At 36.8% G+C, this 20,166-nt stretch overlaps 3 protein-coding genes across 4 annotated transcripts; 1 reads left to right on the forward strand and 2 right to left on the reverse strand.

Annotated features, from left to right (window-relative positions):
* Positions 1 to 935: 935 nt before the first annotated feature.
* On the forward strand, positions 936 to 3,441 carry LOC122140184 (early growth response protein 2b-like). Its single transcript, XM_042742777.1, has 2 exons — positions 936 to 1,304; positions 2,188 to 3,441. The coding sequence occupies exons 1-2, from the start codon at positions 1,142 to 1,144 to the stop codon at positions 3,168 to 3,170; spliced, it is 1,146 nt and encodes a 381-aa protein (XP_042598711.1). The 5' UTR covers positions 936 to 1,141; the 3' UTR covers positions 3,171 to 3,441.
* Positions 3,442 to 4,030: 589 nt separating this feature from the next.
* On the reverse strand, positions 4,031 to 5,680 carry LOC109107231 (2-aminoethanethiol dioxygenase-like). Its single transcript, XM_019120507.2, has one exon. The coding sequence runs from the start codon at positions 5,428 to 5,430 to the stop codon at positions 4,663 to 4,665; it is 768 nt and encodes a 255-aa protein (XP_018976052.1). The 5' UTR covers positions 5,431 to 5,680; the 3' UTR covers positions 4,031 to 4,662.
* Positions 5,681 to 10,524: 4,844 nt separating this feature from the next.
* On the reverse strand, positions 10,525 to 19,975 carry LOC109107230 (protein ZNF365-like). 2 transcript variants are annotated; one of them, XM_042742781.1, is made up of 6 exons: positions 19,622 to 19,975; positions 18,700 to 18,759; positions 17,118 to 17,818; positions 15,825 to 15,996; positions 15,157 to 15,203; positions 10,525 to 14,818 (listed from the first exon to the last, which is right to left on the reverse strand). In XM_042742781.1, exons 3-6 carry the CDS (start codon positions 17,804 to 17,806, stop codon positions 14,677 to 14,679), a joined length of 1,050 nt encoding a protein of 349 aa, XP_042598715.1. In that variant the 5' UTR covers positions 17,807 to 17,818; positions 18,700 to 18,759; positions 19,622 to 19,975; the 3' UTR covers positions 10,525 to 14,676. The 2 variants fall into 2 exon arrangements, with proteins under 2 accessions (XP_042598715.1, XP_018976049.1); XM_019120504.2 differs by lacking the exon at positions 18,700 to 18,759.
* Between the last annotated feature and the right edge of the window lie 191 nt (positions 19,976 to 20,166).

A 20,166-nucleotide genomic window follows, 5' to 3' on the forward strand; every position in this document is an offset into this window, starting at 1 on the left:
ACTGAGAAAGTCTAAAATATAGGCCTAGTTAAATATTAAAATTGTTTGCAACTCCTACAAGGTACACTCTGTAATTTTCTGTATATATATATATATATATATATATATATATATATATATATATATAAATATATATATAAGATATATATATATATATATATATATATCTATATATATATATATATATATATATATATAAATACAGAAAATTACAGAGTAATTTGTCTGTAAAATTAACGGATACTGTCCCAGTAATGAGCTGTCTATAGGCTACTTTTTCTGTTATTTTACCGATTTATTTTTACAGTAAAGAAAATATAGCTTAGCTAAAGTCTTTTTTTTTTTGTAGCTAATCAAGATGTTTAATCGCAGTGTTCTTGTTACCGAGGAAAAAAACCGTTCTGTAGTCTATATATAATAAATCAGTTTCCTTAACTCTCTAGAAACTAGAATAACTTTCCAACACATTCAGAGATCAGTTTCCTGGATTTAGTTTTATTACGGTTCCTCTGTGGGACGTGAACTCGGCGTGGCTCGTTATTTTCCGTGTCGAGTTTCCCGGATGCGTCCCATATAAGTCAAAAAGGGCGTGTTTGAGAGGACCGGATAATATCCATTTATGGGATGCGCCCTAAACCGGAATTCCTGATAATAACACACCAAAAGTCAATAAAAATGAAAAGGCACCTAACTGTTTCACAGACCACAAATCTATTTCGACGTGATATCAATACATGCACGACAAATCAATCACAACAAATTAAAGTTGGAGCAGAGTCGGAGATCTGTCTAAACAGAGCGCTCGTGTCGTCACACACACACACACACACACACACACACACACACACACACACAAAAGCCCAACCCGTTTTTTTTGTCCTGTTCTGTCCTTGTATGGTCAGTGACGTCATGGGGCATTGACAGGCTCTTCTTAAATGCATACTACGACATAAAGTTTCACTTATTGCGGCGGCACCTATGAAGGGAGCTGGTGAGCTGATGCGCGCGCTTATGATGACTACACTGAAGTGAACATATTTACAACCCATCAACTAGATCATAAAAGCTCTGAGAGCAACTAAATAAAATCCAACTTCTTTAAAAAGAAGAAAAAAAAAAGAAAAAACCGCCGAGAATCGAAATGACAGCGACAGCTAGCAGCAGGGATAAAATCACTGCGTCTCTGAATGATCTGATGCGCTGTCTGCCATCACACGGATTCTCTCTGGACGAGTCCCCCGCATCGCTCTTCTCTCACGGGGATGTGGGGGTCTGTTCGGACCAGTTCAGTGAGGCGTCGGGAGGTAAGAAATATTAGGATGCTTACAAAAATAAAACGCTAACCATACGTTTTGAGTTAAACATAAATGCCCCTTTGTGCTGTGCTCGTTTGCTTATTTCGATAAGTTTGTTTCAAACACCAAGTTTAAAACTTTAGTGAATTGGAATATTTTCTGAGTTTCCATCAACACATGGAATAGTTGTTGGGTAAACAAATGAACATCATAACGCCTGTGCAAGTGGGAGCCTGAACCGTCTATGCTTTTTATACATTTGCACAATTTCTTCTACTTTACTTTTTATTAATTGAATGTGTTTGAATTTTATTGTGTAGGCTATGTATTGCGGTAAAAAAAAAAAAAAAAAAAAAAAAAAAAAAAAAAAAAAAAAAAAAAAAAAAAAAAAAAAAAAAAACCTAGCCTATGATAATCTGTCTTATATCGGGGCACGTTGTCACAAAGTGAACGTGTGTTCAATTAATCAAATTTTTTTTCAACAGTAAAAAATCCAATAGCTACTTATACTGATGAGGAAATATTCAGTATTTTGTAAGGCACTTGTCTAGACACAAGCTGACTCTAAAAGCAACTGACATTGGAGCGAAGAGGTTTTCATTAGGCTATAATCTTAAAATAAAACTCTGAATAGGCTGTTTATAGCTCCTCTCCAATTCATTTAGTGGAAGAAAATTCAGTGTTAGAGACTAAAAATAGACTGTTTTACTGCGATCTATTTGGTCCAACCAGAATATCAAGAGATACCCGCATAGTCTATATTTTGCCACCTACTTTTGAAAACAAATAGCTTACTGGATATAGACACCACGTACCGAGAACGTAATTTGATGGAAACACACGCAATAAGAGGGTATTGTTTAATAGAAATGTCTTGTTTTCACTCCTACAGGTGGCTTGAGCAGCGATAGCTTCGGCGTGACAGACCCGAGCAAGTTTTCTCCACACAGTGCGCCTGTCGCCTATACGGGGAAAATCTCCATCGACGCGCAAGGAAGCTGGAACCAGGAGGAAATAATCAACTTTGTCAGCGCAGAAGTGCAAGACAGGCCACCTTCCCCGGGATCATTCTCCACGGGCTCAGACCCAGACTGCTCCAAAATAGCTCAAACCCTTGCCAACATGGAGCATATGTACACAGGCCCGCCCCCTTACACCTGTAGTGCCGATGGTTACCAGGACCCCTCGGCTTACCTATCGACCACCACGTGCCCCTTAACTTACGCAACTCCGTCCTACTCAACCCCAAAGCCATCTATAGACGGGACGCTTTTCTCCATCATTCCAGAATATGGGGGGTTTTATCAGACCAGCAACAGCCAAAGGGACAACATGGCTGTGTTTCAGGACATCAAGCCATTTTCGTGCGCTTTGGAGTCTATCAGAGTCCCTCCACCCCTGACTCCCTTGAACACCATTAGAAATTTTACTCTGGCGTGTCCGGTTGAGGGGCCGAGGCCGCCTGTGCATTGCACCAATCCGCAAAGCGTCCCACTCAGGCCGATTCAGCGGCCACGGAAATACCCGAACCGACCGTGCAAGACGCCGGTTCACGAGCGGCCGTACCCCTGTCCGGCGGAGGGATGCGACCGGAGGTTTTCGCGCACGGACGAGCTGACGCGCCACGTGCGCATCCACACCGGCCACAAGCCGTTCCAGTGCCGCATCTGCATGCGCAGCTTCAGCCGCAGCGACCACCTCACGACGCACATACGCACGCACACTGGAGAGAAGCCCTTCTCCTGTGACTTCTGCGGGAGAAAGTTCGCCAGGAGCGACGAGCGAAGGAGGCACACAAAAATCCACCAGAGACAGACGGATAAAAAGGGGTGCGCGCCTCCTCAGAGCTCGAGCGCCGGCGGAACCCCGACCTGAACTACAGTATAACAAACTCCGACTGCTGGGACAGCTAGTCATTGTCCCATTCAAACCTGGAACTTTTTTTTTGTGTGCGCACAAATATACGAAGGCAGCTTATGATTTAAATGTTGAATGTGGTCTGTTGTAGTACCTAGACAACGTCCTCATCAGAGAATATTTAATGTGGTGCAAATTGCAGTTGTTATAAATATAGTGTTTACAGTGAGTCTTTTTTATTGATATTATTACTGTTATGTGTCTCAATAAAATAATGATAAACACAAGGCGTAATCTTTTGAGAATCAGTGGAAGGGATATGAAATGCTGGCATTATGACGTTACAACACTAGAGGTCGCACTTTAATAATTAAGAGCAGGTTGCAAGTAAAATATACATTGTAATGCGATTTTTTCTGAAAGAAATTGATAGTTTTATTCAGCAAGGACGACATTTGTAATGTAACAAAATATTTATATTTCAAAGAAATGCTGTTCTTTTTAACTTATATATCATGTTCAAATATTATAGTCAAGCTATATTCAGCAAAAATATTTGAATATTATGCAGCACAACTGTTTTCAGCATTGATAATTATAAGGCGTGTGTTTTGAGCACCAAATCATCACATTCGAATGAGTTATGAAGGATCACGTGACTCACTATAATTACTATAACTTATCTTTTAAATAAATTAAAAAAACAAAATTCAAAAATTACTTACAACAGAAAACTATTACTTGCCATTCTAATATTTCACAGTATTACTGTATTTTTATTGATAAAAGGAGCCTTGGTGAGCATAAGAGACATTTGAACTGTAGTGCATGTTGGCTGTAAAGAATGTAAAATGTATTTAAATAATTAACAAGACCAGTGTCTATTGCATTCTTTATTAGCCAAGTCTGTCTGAGAAAAAACAAAACTTTAATTTCTTATGTAAAATTCACATCACATTCTTCCGTTCATATTGTCTTATTAATTTTCATTAGTTAACTTGTCATCCCGGCTAAGTGCTTTATTGTCATAATTACCGGGAGTGTTCAGATAAGTATCCAGTGTTGCACACGCCAATTTGTCAAGTGAGTGTTGTCAAGCCTGTTGCTAAACACTTCAGTGTTCTGATCGCTTAATGCATTATTAACACAATATAACAAGATGAGCAGATTCCTGCTTTGGTAGGCTCTGAAGCCTTTGTTAAACCAAATCTCACATCTGCTGCAAATCTTTAAATATTTATCACATGCTATACAAAGTGAATCCAGAAAAAAGAGACTAGTTCTTTTGTCAAACCTGCACACAAAATCAGAACACAGTTTGCATGCAACAAACTGGAAATGTACGGACCCATATAGCCAAAGGACAATTAAAGTTAGACAGCAGCTGTGATAAGTGCCTAGGTATTTTAAATAAACACCTGTCCTCTTGATAAGGCAGCCAGTCTGTCATGTAATGAAAAGAACACAGAATCTCTTGATTAAGGCTGAACCCAGTTTAAAGTCAGATCCTTCAGAGGGACACTTTAGGCCCTGGGAAAGGTTCACCCCCACACCAGAATTCACTTGGCTGTGGGATCTCCACGAGCCACAGGTCACCGGGTTCCTGGGCTTCACTCTTTCTGTCTGCAGCCTCTGAATGGGCATGCAAAACTTTATAATAATGGCAGTCTCTCCCTTCATCCGGATCATACGGCGGTGATAAGATGTCAAGGAAAGCCGTGGGTCCGTCAACAGCGTCTATCTGGTGGATATTGTCCTTTTGGGGTGACAGCACACACGGGCCGCTCTCCTCTGTGTATTCCCCCACCGACCTCAGCACCGAGGGCCGAAGAGAGCTGCTCTGGAAGGGTATGAGCGGAGGGCTGAACTGCACGCCGCTGGCACCGTCTCGAGGTTTATCCAACATGTCGAAACAGCTGATTCGCACCTTGCCGTAAATCACTTTCAGCATGCCGTACATTCCCGGATGATCGTGCAGGGGTATGGAAGCGCCCGTTTTTAATAAAAACACCCCCATGCTGAACGTGTCGGTCTCGTAGATGTGCATGTATGTAACGGGAGGCGCGATGCGCTGCGACGGCACCGGGGCGTTCTCCGCGGTCCGGGGAACAATCTTCAAGTCCGCCGCTCTGGCCTCCGCCATAAGGCTTTTCAGCTTGCTCACATTTTCCAGAAACACTTTATTGTGTTCTCCCACAACCGAGGGGTGGCGGAATGTCGCGAGGGCCTGTCTGGCGATTTTCTGGACAGTGGAAGTCATGTTGTCTCGTGGCATCATAACGCGCAAGTGTCCGGCGTCAACTTGACTTTCAACTTTACGCGCCTCGCTCCTTCTGCGACAGCAAGTGTGCAAGTCCCGTTTCAGAGGTTACTCTCTTATTTAGGCCATCAGAATCGACACCATGTGGAAAAGCTTAAGCGCAGCCTGAGTAATACCGTTCAGAACAGATCAAGTCATTCCTGGCCATGACTACTCCATATACAGGCGTCTGATTCACACGTACGCAATGTCAACATTGTTATACGTCATGCAGAGAATTCTGGGAAACGTAGTTTTTACGCTATTGTGAGACTTGAGTAAAACTACAAAACTAATGATGCCGGAACTCACACTTTAATGTTTGTAAACTTTAAGCAAACTCGTCCGTCACGAAGAAAAAAAGATATTTCTAAGCTCCTATACGGACGTTGGATGAGATATTACACGTTAGCGGGTGACTACAACTCCCATGACATTTCTCTTCAAGGGGCAACGACACCTCAGTCTTTCACCGCCACTCAGACACGCAATACTCACGCTCTGAAAATGTATGTATTTGGATATATAAAACTGTAAATATCATCGCATTAAACATAAAATAGCTATCAAACCAGGTTGCATTTATTTTTAAGAAAGAGAGCACAAGCACACAGATTTCACGAGAGAGAGAGAGGTAGGTAAAGAGAGAGAGAGAGAGCGGGAGAGAGAGAGGGAGAGAGAGCGCGAGAGAGAGAAGTAGAGAGAGAGAGAGCGGGAGAGAGAGAGGTAGAGGGAGAGAGAGAGCGCGAGAGAGAGAGCGGGAGAGAGAGAGGTAGAGAGAGAGAGAGCGAGAGAGGGAGAGAGAGAGAGATAGAGGTAGAGAGAGAAAGGTAGAGAGAGAGAGAGGTAGAGAGAGAGAGAGAGTTCAGTTAAAATAGTTGATGTTAGCTTGTCGTGTATCAGTTGCAGGGTGAAACGTAACCTGCTAATTAGCGTTCCCTTCAAGATATGATTATTTTTATCCTTAAATTACATCCAGTTCGCTCTGAAAGAATGAGCAGTACACAAATTCCCCCTTTCACCCACTTTAATAGGCCTCTAGACTAAACGACGCCGTGCCTTTTCTTCTTGGCCCAAACATTAGAGCAAGGAAAATTAAAATTGAAAGGTATGACATATAAAACACTATGGACTGGACTCCGGTGTTGTATGGTTTCCAACATTCTTCAAAATATCTGCTTTTATTTTCCACAGAAGAAAGAAAGTCATAAAACTTTGAAACAACATGAGGGTGAGTAAATGGTGATCTACAGAATAAAAAACATTATAAAATCCATATTTTCTGGGGCTACAGTATATTGCAATTATAATCTCCCTCCCTGCTGGGAAAAAAAAACAAAACAATAGAAACCATCACAGAAGTTTCCACTACAAATACCATTACAAACCATCAACTTTTAACCATTAAAACCATTAAAAATGGTTTTCTGTAGTGTGTAGTGTACTTCATAAGGATTTATTGGTTTTAACGAGGCGACCAATTACTAGAAACCCACAGAGGCCATCACAGTTTCCACTGAAACCAATACAAGTCCCATTATAACCAGTAAAACCATTACAAATTCTGTGATTGTGTCTATTATGCAGAAATATCCCTGAACCGCTTACAAACGCTGTCACTATACAGTCTATGGAAATGTGACAGCAGAAGGTGAGCTGTTTCATTGGTTACATAATTAAGTGTTACATGAATCACATTCGAAATTACGGGCAAGAAATTAAATCGAGTGCGGTATAAACTGATGAAGCAGTAATCTCATTATCAGTGCAGAAGCAGACTGTTGACATGCTGGCTGTTGCTCAATCGATTATGACTCACAAGCATGTTTGCATGACATTGTTTAACAATATATATTTCTAGATAAAGAGACATGCGGACAGTTTAGTCATCTGTGGTCATGTTATTCTTGCATACTTCACTTAATCATTTGTTGGCATACACCTAAAAACAGAGCATCTATAAAAAGCTAAAGCTATGTAACAGGATGCAACACTACCGCCTACTCCAGCCCTCTGAGCTTGGACACAATATGACTGTGAAGAAACATTTCAGATGACATCACGAGGACGCTCCACCATGTCATCCGAATTCGCACCAGACATTAATAAATGCATAAACTCTCCAGTCCTCATTATGTTATGACACGTATGACTGAAAAACACTTTTAGTTACGGAAACAAGCATGCTTTCTAATAATATTGGTCTGTTTATTCACTCTTTCTGTCTTCTCCTAATAATGGGGCTGGTAAACTTTCTTCATAGCCAACTCAAACAAACAGAGGCCTCACAGGCAGAAGTTTACTGACTTTGCCGTGAACTTCTGCAATTTTTTTTTTTTTTAGAAATGACCGCTGTAAAACAGCACAAGAGCCGTGATTCCCGACGAGGGGTACGTGACCCCAGTAAGCTGAAGAACTTCAAAATATTTTGATTTGACTTTGAAAATGTTTCGATTTGTTTCTTTATGAAACTTATGAAACAATAAAAGATAACATTAAGATGCCAGTAAAGACAGTCAAAAATGACAGTAAATACATTTATAATTTTACAAAAGATTTCTATTTCGAATAAATGCTGTTCTTTTGCAATAATCCTAAAAAACTGTATATCAAGGTTTCATCAAAAATGTTAAATGTACTTTATAATGTTTTAGTACATTAAAAAGTGTCCTGTTTAAACCAAATAATCTTGTCAGGCATATTTATAATATAATATAATATAATATAATATAATATAATATAATATAATATAATTAATATAATATAACTGTCATTTTAAATCTTTACTGGTCTTTGTCACTATACTTTAAACCATCCTTAGTATGATCACTTATTATTTTAATATTTTTTAATAAGTATGTTGTTTCATTTTAACATAAATATATCTGTTATGCTGATTGCTGAATGATGATGGAACATTATTTCACTCATATTTTGATGTTTTTCAAAAAGAAAAAAAAAAAGCTATTTGAAGCATTAAAGTAGACACTTGCATGTAATATGCTTTCTGTGTATATAAAATCACTTTTGTAAATTGAATTTTGTCTCATCTTTGACCCATATAGGCTTCTGATTAGAGTATTAACACAAGAACATATCCACAAGCTGAACTGCATGTCAGGCCGAAATGGTCACGAATGGCCTCCGTTAGACAAAAAAACCTTCTGAAAAATGTAAATCAGAGAGGTCATGACCTCAGCATTTTAAATGTAATGACTGCAGCCATTAGAGCCCTCAATACGCTTGCAAAGACGACAGTCAGAGCCAACCAATCAAACACGCCAACAAGTGATTCTTTGATCTTCAAGAACACTACACAGAAAAGAAACGTTGCCACTACAGCTTTTTATTACAAGATTGACTCCTTTTTCACTCTCTGGTGTTCCTAGATGATATCTTTGTTTAATGTAGCAGAGAGGTCTTCGCCCTTTGACCACAGATCTATGCAGTCTGGTTAATGTGTGTTTCCATTCTGGAGGTTTATTTTCACTGAAACGCAGCCAAACTCTCTGAGTTTTCTCTATACGGCCCAAAGCACTTCTCCTCTACAAACCTCTGAAGCATTTTCTGAACAAAGTCTTACTCAAAGGAATATTTCACACCAAAATGACATCATTTCAAAGCCAAATGATTTTCTTTCTTCTGGTGAACAAACACAAAAGGAAAAGTTTGATATGATGATCGAGATACGAAAGTGACTCATTCTGTTCCTCACAGAAAGTTGTCACTTAAGAAGACTTGGAAAATGATAGATTTTTCTTTTACACCAAAAATCATTAGGATGAGTAAAGATCCTGTTCAGTGAAGATATTTTGTACATTTCCTACCGTAAATATATCAAAAAATATTTTTTTGATTAGTAATAATATGCATTGCTAAGAACTTCATTTGGACAACTTTAAAGGTGATTTTCTCGATATTAGATTTTTTTGCACCCTCAGATTCCAGATTTTCAAAAAGTTGTATCTCTGCAAAATATTGTCCTATCTTAACAAACCATTCATCAATGGAAGGCTTATTTATTCAGCTTTCAGATTATGTATAAATAGCAATTTCAAAAAATTGACCTTTATGACTGGTTTTGTGGTCCAGGGTCACAGTTATGAAATTTACAAAAAATTTTGGGTGAAATGTTTTTTTTAGAGTAAATCCTTAACAGACAACATCCCATTGTTTTCTAGCAAATACATTGTTTGTTTCATTTTTGGAGCTTTACAGCATTTGTTCCTATTCAGTGTCATTGGAACAGAGCAACACAAACATTTTTTTGAATGTCTAATTTTGTGTTCAATGGAAAAATTTAGAATGACGAGTATTTTTCATTCTTTCTTTTAATGTAATGTTGCGGGTTTAATTTACAAGATAAGACAAATCAAAAAAAATTAAAAAAAAAAAAAAAAAAATAAAATAAAACCACTTACATTATCTAATCCACAAATTAAATTAAGTATAAGATATATCTTTGAGGACTGTTGGAGTAAAAATGGTATGTATTATAATACACGATTATTTACAAAGAAAAATATCTTCTGATCATTTTCAAAGAAAATGTTGCTACAAATAGCTCTGGGAACTGTAACATGTTTGGAAACATTCTCAAGCTTAATGTGCAAGGATTTCTCTACATTTTCCTTAAGGTGGGCTGAAAATCCAAAATTTAAAATGTCACATATAATGGGAGTGCTGGTGTTAAATAATAAAACTATATCATACATCATGTAAGGAAGCAGACAGATGGATCCCAAAAGCCTTTACCTTCTAACAGGCTTCATCCAAGGTGGTACCACAAATTTAAGTTTGATTTTGCTGTAGAAAACAATTCAAATACTCACAATTGCACTCCGAGCTGTTCTCAGAGATCCAAAAATCAGTTTTGCATGAACACTCAAATCAAGGATACCCTCTGGTGTTCATCCTTTGCATTGCAGCATTAAATAAGAGACTGAAGACGTGTGAAGATAAATTTAAAATCCCATCTTATTAAGGAAAGTCCAAGTTTGAGTATGAATTAAAAATTCTATATAAATCTAAAACATCATATGGAAAAAAAAAAAACACTGTAAAACAAGTTGGTCTGATCAAATGAATGACCATTCAGATTTTAATAATGCTGTAAAAGCCACAAGAGATGGAAAACAAGTATATCATTAACAAATCAATCTTTAGTGATCAATTCTAATCTCATTTGTATTGTTCAGAACATCACATACAGCAGCAAGGATCGCGTGAGACTTCAGATCTCAAAGTATCACAAGTGTAATACAGACGACAATGTTTCAAGAGAAAGGCACAGACATTAAGATAATTAAGTCTAGAGAAAACAAATTCAATATTTTTTTAACAGAACATTAAACAGTAGCACAAATTATACTCATTATTATTAAGAAACAGCAAACAATAGAACAAAAAACCTTTAGCTTTGTTCTTCTTCCGATTGTCACATCTGTAATGGCACACCTACATTTCTAGAGTCCAACCTAATTCACAGAACTATTCATTCTAGATATGCATCATTATACCATTTTTTATGATACAACAGCTGATATTTATTTTAATGTAATGACCAAAGGCTGGTACGATGGCTGATATTATAAATACTTGTTTTCATTTTACAAAACTCTATTCTTCAGTCTTGAAGTAGCACACATAACAATGTAGAATAGATGAATAACTGTGTAGTTTGAATATATATATATATATATATATATATATATATATAGATGTTGATATTATAGTATGTGCTTTATTATTGGCTTAATCAGATGTATACTGATTTAAAAAGCCAAATATGAACGCTACTGTACTGATACGGCCACTCATATTGTATATTTTAAAATCGAACCTGATACTGACATACTGCCAAATATTTACACAACTGGCCAAATATTATTATTATCTGAAATATGGTAGCAAACTAAGTAATAGCCTATCAATCTTATTTTTAGTGTCATCCATCTTTATATTTTCAGTCAGTCCAAAAACATTGTATATTCTTATAAATGATGATCTGAACCAGTGATGTGAACATTGTATATTAGTTGGTACTGATACGAGACAATGAAATACATAGGAACACTGTCTCAGATTCGATTTATAATAAATAAACAAATAGATACATTAATAAAATCACATGTGAAGTAGGTTGAGCCCTTGTTTGACCCTATTATGTCCTTCAGATTTCTTCTGTACCGTAGCGTTTCTTTTCCTCCCATCATGAAAATACTGTCACATATTGCACAAGCCACTGGATAAAGCATTATAGCATGCTCGCTCACAATAAAATACTGATGGATGTGAACTACCTCATGCTCACACAGCACTACAGTACTTTAGATCTCTTTCGAACTAAACACAACATAAACGAGTGATACAGAAACATGAAGAGACCACAATAGACGAAATCAGATTCTCATCACAGTGTCAGAAGTGAGCACACAATTGAGTGGTTGAACAAAACAGTTTAAAACGAGAATTATAACTAGTCGCTTTTATACTTTCGTCTTCTGAACTCAAAATCCAAGTGCCATTTGTTTATTCTGCTGGGCTCTTCACATATATATATATTTTTTTAATCTAAAAAGGTAAAAGTCCAACACATGAAGCCAAGAGGTCCTATTTAGCTGGTCACATGCAACTTGTAGAATAATATGGAAAAAATTCAGAGCTTAAACTGAACAAAACAAGTAGCCTGAGCTGAAATGTAAGCAAATGCCCTCATTTGGCTTTTTTCCCCCTAAAACTGACTGGGTTCTTATCAAGACTATGGTGCGGTGGATGAGATCTACCCTGCATCTCACAAAAAATACATACTAGTTTTACAAAACATCGATTTTGAATACCGTGAAGTCGAAGTGCTGTGAAGTTAAAGTCAATTAAAGGTTATACCTATTAACAATACCAAAAGCACTACCCTGTTCCTCCAGTCTGTTGGTTTTACGAACAATACCTTCTTCGTTCATAAAATTATACTTCAAATGTTATACTGCATGTCAGTATTTTTTTGTATGTTAAAGGGGACATTGGATAAATTTTTCCCCCTTTTTTTTTTTTTTTTTTTTTTTAGTTTTTTTTTTTTAGTTTTTTTGTATTTAGTTAAGTAACTGCCGTGTCTGCCAGCTCAGAAAAGCTGAAAAAAAAAAAACCTTCCAGACAGTTTTTGGAAGTTTTTGAAACTGTGTCATCCAGCAGCTGTTTCAATTTGCAGCCAGTTTCTATGTAGATAGCTAGCTATTCCAATAAGACCGCCTCTGAACCATATATGGATATATTGGAGAGGGGTGGAGTAGCTCATTAGCATTTAAAGAGACATGCACTGAAACGTCACTGTGAACAGAACTGTTTTTGATGAGGTAAAAATTATTTTACAAGACCGCTGAGGAAATTTAACCAAAGTATGTTGCAGACATTTCATGAAGACCTTAAAGAATCATACCAACTTGTGAAAAATGGGCATCCGATGTCCCCTTTAATGGACTTTGGTAGTATTGTCTGAATTGTTATTTCACAGTTTTGCCCAAGATAAGAATAAGTGCTACTGCTCCAGCTGTATAGAGCCGAGAATGAACTGCCTGGGAATTAAAATGTTTTGTACAAGTTAAGCTTTATGGTATCTGTAACATGCTACTGAATGCCACAAAAATGAATCGTGACTTTCCTTTAGCTTGTAAAAAGAACAGTACAGTTTGAACAGTCAGAAGCTGTCTATTTTTTTAATACTGAATATTCATTTGATTTCAGTGCTAGATGCAACCTAAGTTAAGGACTTAAATACTGTAATAATTATTATTTTACGGGATAGCTTACACAGAAATGGAAATTCTCAAATTTCTTTCCTCTGTGAAACACAAAAGAAGATATTTTAAAGAATGCTGGTAACCAGTCTGTAAACCGTTTGGTTGACCATTGAGGAAAAATTCTAAACATTTCTCAAAATATCTTCACATGGCTCTATGGTGAGTAAATGATGACAGAATTGTCATTTTGGGGTAAACTGTCTCTTTAAATGAAAGTACTTTCCTTTATAGAATCGCTTCACAGTTCAGCCAAAGACCATAAGTGCTATTTCTCCAATTGTACAGAATGGCAAAAAGGATCTATAATCAAACTTCTTGGCATTTATTTTAAGAACACTTAACATCTATTTCTAATAGCTGCATGTTTTAAAACAAAAGAGAACTTTCTTCTCTGTTACAGTTTTCTCTTTCTCTCCTTCTAATGAGGCTGGCTAACATAAGCAGGGAAATGTATATTCATCCCTTAAAATGTAGCACCACTGTTAAAAATACACAACAGCACCTTAAAAAAAAAAAAAAAAATGATTTCGATATTTGCTACATACTTTTTCTTCTTGCTGAAAAAGTGCATTTTCAAGCTTTAAGTGGCATAAGATCCGACCTTTACGTCACAGGTTTTGTTTTAACAGCATCCTGCGTTTAGATAATATAACTACATTCATTTTCCTGAACAGTAGCGTTAGTTAGAAAACATCAAGCGTGTAACATTACTAACTATAGCTTCGCTTCATGTTAGTACTGACTTGTAATGACAGCTGTATCTGTTTGAATTAAAGGGCAGCTTCACCATGTGTTCATTCTACAGCCAATCGTATCATTAAAATACTTCACAGATGGACTATAATCACATTCAAATATCAAATAACTAATCTGCCATCTGTAGTCGGACATCGCTGTTGTTTATTGGGCTTTTGTACAATTCGTATTCACATACAGTGGTGTCCAAAAGTCTGCTTCTAGTGAAAAGTTAACATGAATATCAACATTTCTTAGCATATGGCAACCTGCATTGTTTACTTTGCATGTAAAAACAAACATACAGGCAGACTTGGTCAGGTTCTTGTAATCATGAAAACTCAGTATGGTTACTAAATCAACATCTGACTCGCCTACTCAGCTGCAAGTTATCATTCCTTTAAATCTCGTTAATTGTTAGAAATGTCTTTACTGTCACTTTTCATCAATTTAATGAATCCTTGTTAATAAAACAAAACAAGTATGTGCTACATAAATAATAATAATAATAAAAAAAAAAACACTCATCCAAATGGTAGACCTACCGTATTGTAATTACCAGAAAAAAATACGATTTTCAATCTGGTTTCAGACTTTGGACTCCACTGTATAGTTATTAATATAGTCACCATATTTCAGTAATATTTGAAATAGTGTTATTTGCATGTACATTCATTGCTAAGCTCCACTTCTGTCCCTAAACCTCGTACCCATCTGACCTCCTCCGCTGGGACCAGCTGTCGTAACCCAGTCTCCCAGAGGAACCTTTACACAGTCCCCATCCAGACTGACCAAGTAACTGCTGCTCTTCATCCTGCTCAAGATGGTCTCCTGAAGACCTGATGTCAAAGAACAGCAGAATAAGACAATTATTGTCATCCAACGCACATATGAACCAAGTGTATTTAATATTTAAGACTGACGAAATGGAAAAGAAGGGTAATCATTATTTATGGCAGGGCAACATGATCTTCTACTGTCTTGATAGGATCTCATGAATTTCTTAGAGGGGACATCCTTCTACTACAAGCCAAAGGACATGATTTATATAGAAGTGCTCTGAAAATGTCCTGCTGGTTGTTAAGTATAGGAAACTAGAGGTTTAATGGTTACATTAATTACTCATTGCTGGGGTTATGTGACTTTCCTTCTGAAAGTAAAACCAATAATGCAATACCTGCTTTGTGTTATTCTATGTGGACCGAGCTCTGATGGCAGAGGCACCTGAAATAATGACAAATTAGAGAAATGCAGAAAGGACTGACATATTTCTGAAATAGAAGTTAATTATTGCAATCCTGGAAAATCATACAAGTGGATCATATCAGGTGATTCATTATTGAATTTCCTTTTTTACATCAGTACATGGCTCAGTGACTTGACACGCTTCCTTGTTTACAAATACACTGAAAATGCAATTCATATAAACATGCATATGAAAATACTTTTTTAACTGCTGAAATATAAGTCATTCTATAATGTTTGGAGGGCTTAAAGTGAAAAATGGTGGTGTAACTTTGGAGATTGTAAAAATAAAAAAAAGTCAAAAAATTATTTAAATATAAGCATGGTCTTTGTTTTATTATTAATGTAAATTATTATAAAATCCCATGAAGCTTTTTTCTAAATATAAGATTTGACCTTTTTAGGTCAAATGGAGTAGTGTAAAGAAAACTTAATATTCAAGGGTCCAAAATGAATTACATTTTACTAAATAACTAAACTAAATAAATAAATAAATTGGGGGGGATTAATTGTTTGAAACCCATTTTTAAAAAATATATAAATACATATTTAAGGCATGAGATACACATTTTTATTTTTATTGAAATGTTGGTGACATACAGAGTGAGCCGTGCAATAATGCCTGTGGGGGGTGCTCTGATAATATTCCAGAAGTCTCTCAGCGAGAGAAATCCTCCGCAAGAGGCTCTCAATGAACCGCCGCAGACGAGCCTTCCCACACATCTCATGCTGCGCCGCTGCTTCCAGAAACTTCTGGATGGTGAGAACTTCCCTGCGATATAGTAAAAGGTAGTTATCAGAGAACTGCTTTATGAGACAGTTTTTATTTTATTTTGCCATTAACAGTCATTAATGTTTCCTTCTGTTATCTTGAAGAAAACCAATGTAAAAATGAGCAGCAGGGCTGAGCAACTTCTCGGTTTCATCATAATACACTCGGAACACAAATGGAGCCTTTTCAAAACGTTTTCAAAAAACGCTTGTACAGAGCAGCTTGGACATTCTATTACACATTTCCTGTTGTGTTCCATCGAGGAAATAAAGTTGAAACAGTAAATGTGTACTGTTCTTTTAACCCCGTAAATCCTGACATATGTAATAACAATCAGATTTTATTTTTTTAATGGAACAGTTTAATGAACCTAAGACAAAATATAAAAATATGGCTCATATAATATGACACTGAAGAATAAGAGAACACACATACACAAAATATTAATATTAATATAATTTGATAGATTTGCTCATATTCACATGGCCAAAAAGATGAAATTCTGATGTATCGTAATCAATGAACTCTATTAAAGTATAACAAACTTACATACAATACATATAAATATCAGTTTATATCTCTCAATAATGTCTTAATGAGACAAAATTTAGTGCTTGATTTTATGATCAAAGCACTGTAGTTTTTATTGTATATATGTGTGGAGGGAGACATATAATGCGATGCAATGCAGTAATGATTGAAAGACATAAATAAAAACATTCCTCAGTAGCCTAGTGTATCATATCTGATATATTTTAACATGATTTGTTGTATGAATTAATCAAGTAAACCTAACTTGCTTCAGTCCAGTAAATCAATATAAAACTAACAATATAAAAGTTATTCTTACATCTGTAAAGCTTTCACAACCTGAAGGGGGACATTTTTTTAAGTATACTAAATGGACTTTTACTTGCTAAAAAGTACAAACTATCCATCAGACGACAGAAGGCATGGAGGAGATTGTGTACAACAAACTTTTGATCATGTTGATAATTTAAAGGTCCTTTTTTCATTTCAAATATGATACAGTAGACTTACAGGTTTAGAATAGTTCACCCAAAACCCATGGTCAGCCAGAAATCTTGTCTTTACAGAGAACATTTAAATCTTTCACTCACTGTTCTCTCCTCTCCAACTCGTGCTCTGAGATGCTGAGCTGTTGCCTCAGTGTGGCGATCACCATAACGGCGGCGTCTACCTGTCTGCTGAGCGCCCGCTCTCGCTCCAGCACTTCCTGTTTCTCCTGGGCCAGGTGATGCGAGTGAGCGCGCTCACACAGGATAGCCGTGTCTGTCTGTGCCAGCTCTGAGCTCAGCCGCAGCAGACGTCGCTCCATGCTGCTGTTGGCTGTCCTCATCATCCCCTCCAGCCTCTTCTCCACTGATGCCACAGGAGCCGAGAGGAGTCCGGCTCCGGCCGGCGCGTCCCCAACGCTGAGCCTCCTCTCTGCGGGCTGCTGCGATGGACTTCGGTCAGCGCCGAATAAGTGCTTGTGCTCTCCCCTCGCAGTGGAGTTAGTATTTGTGCCGGCGTCATGTACTTTATGCATGTCCGTATTGGAGGGTTTGCAACTTTCCATGCGCTCTGTGTTAGAGAGATCTCTTGTGGATAGGAGGCTGATGTCATGTTTAGTGTGGAACGGGTGGCTGTATTCTAGGTGAGCTCTGAGAGAAGACAGAGTGTGGAAACGTTCATGCTCTCCACATCGAGGGCAGCGGAAAGGAAGTTGAGGAGGGGCTCCGGCTCCACACGCCTGCCCATTCTTCACAAACAGCGCTGTGTTGCGTGTGCACACTTTCTGCTGCATGACACAGATAACCTAACAACAAAAATATTACATATTTAGCATCCCAGTTCTTGGGTATAAAAATACCGTATCGCAGAGATACCCAAACCAGGGCTCGCAGGCCAAAGTTGATGACCTTTGATTTGCCCCACCACAACACAAGAGGGGAAAAACATCTTGTTTAAGCATATCTTCATCATTTATCTTTTTGCTTTACCTTTTTTCATTTTTGCTTTGAAATATAGAGAATATAAAGGGATTTGACTTTTAAAAAAACAACTACTTTAATGTAATAAAGCTGTAATAATGCAATAATAAAAATTTAATAATGCAGCCCTCAATCAAGCTTTGTAGTAAAAAATTTGGGCATTCGCAAACAAATATATCATGCAAGGTGTATAATTAATCTATTTTTGGTCATTTTAGTGATTTGATGCATTTTAGTGCTGATAAAGTGTCTGCATGACTGATTACAAGTCAATGCGTATTGTTTACATTGCAAATACTTGTAGTTATTTTTGAGTAATATATAAACAATTACCTTGTCAATCCACATTATTTGCATATAATGCAAATACAAAAAATGACCCTTAAAAATACATAAAACATAATTTGTCAATGCACATTATTTTCATATAATGCAAATATTTATTGCGATTTTTCAGTAATATGTCAAAAATTGTCCCGTCAAGGTACAGTTTGCATAAAATGCCAAATATTTGTAATGATTTTTGAGTAATATATAAAGGTTTTTTTCCTCAAATGCACATTATTTGCATATAATGCCAACATTCTTTGTGATTTTTGAGTAATATTAAAAAAATAATAATAATAGTTTTTAACATTAAAAAATGTATATGTAATGTGTAAAACATTTTCTTTTTCATCAATGCCAGGATGGGTGAAGCCCTCACCAACTGGTCAAGAGTTGTTTAGCAAAGAGCTGTTAGCTGTTTTACCTCTGCAGGTAAAATCTAAAAAAAAAAAAAAAAAAATAGAAGATTAATTTTGAACAGTAGCTTTCAATTTATAAGTAAATTAAGACCTGGGTTCAGTATTAATTAAAGAGACGTTTATGTGTTTTTCTCCTTTCACATTTTGTCATTTTCCACATCTTTTTTCACAGGCAATACTGGTAGAAATGCAAGTGTTTTTTGTAGCACATTCTTTAGTGTATGTGCTTATACAAAAATTGATTTAAAATGAACTTAAGCTGCTAAATATTTAATGGAGTAAATGTGTGACAACTTGCCCCAGACAGTATCAACATTATATCGGCCACCCTAGATATCGGCATGGCCATTAAAAAACCCACAACCTCGCTGTCTAACTGGCTATTTTAATCCAGCAAGCTTTTCACAAGGCCTAACACAGACACAATGTATGAATGTATATTAACTTACTGAAATACAAAAAAGACAGAATGCTGATAGTGACAGAAAACTGACAACAACAGGCTGCATGCTCTATCTCTCTCTATATATATATTCTGAATAAAACAAGATCATTTTCATCCACTGATAACCACGAAATCGCATTTAAGTATGTCCTCTCTATTAACTTCAACACATCCACAGCTTTAACAGGTTAATGTGAAGCTTTGGCAAATCAAATCCATGCACCTCGGTGGTGGTGAGATCAAATGCATTTGTTTAATGGTTTACTCATATGCTTAAATCAACCGACGATCGTGTCATCTCACATTTTAATGACCCATAAATTTTCTATACCTTCTGAAAGTGCTATGGAGAAATGTATGCAAATCTTCTTATGCACTGGCCAGAGTCTGAAATCAGACAGCTGACATTTTCTATAACACCAAGCATGCAACCATACCTTAATGGATTGTGTATTGTAACCTTTAATCAAACTGTTGATCCTTCGGATTATCTGTTGCTTGATATTTCTGTCCGAGCCCCGGTGGTAACCCTCTCTGAGTGAGATACAGTAAAACGATATTTAGGTGTATGAAGTCATCTGGGTACTAACGACGTTGTCAAGAATGAGCGTGACAGCAGCGACAGAGGTGACACTGATTTCTTTTCATATGATGCTGAATGCAGTTTTCGTGTGCAAAATGTCATCGCATTATGTGTTAAATTACAATCGTTCTAAAAAGATCCAGAAACCTCGCTCTCACTGAAAAGATTCGGTCAGAAGAACATTGAGGATTCATTAGAATGCAGTGCAGCAGACCATCAGTTTAAACTATTTAAAGACAGACGGGGGAGATGAACGCAAAAACCACAGTGATAACGCAAACCCACTTCATGACCATTTGCATAAACATGCTTAAAATGTATTTTACGTACCGATTATTTTGAATGTTACAAAAACTTACTAATAAATCCAACTTATAACTGCAAATCTACTTAGCTGTA

This window comes from Cyprinus carpio, chromosome B17, assembly GCF_018340385.1.
Source record: "Cyprinus carpio isolate SPL01 chromosome B17, ASM1834038v1, whole genome shotgun sequence".
Taxonomy (NCBI): Eukaryota; Metazoa; Chordata; class Actinopteri; order Cypriniformes; family Cyprinidae; genus Cyprinus; species Cyprinus carpio.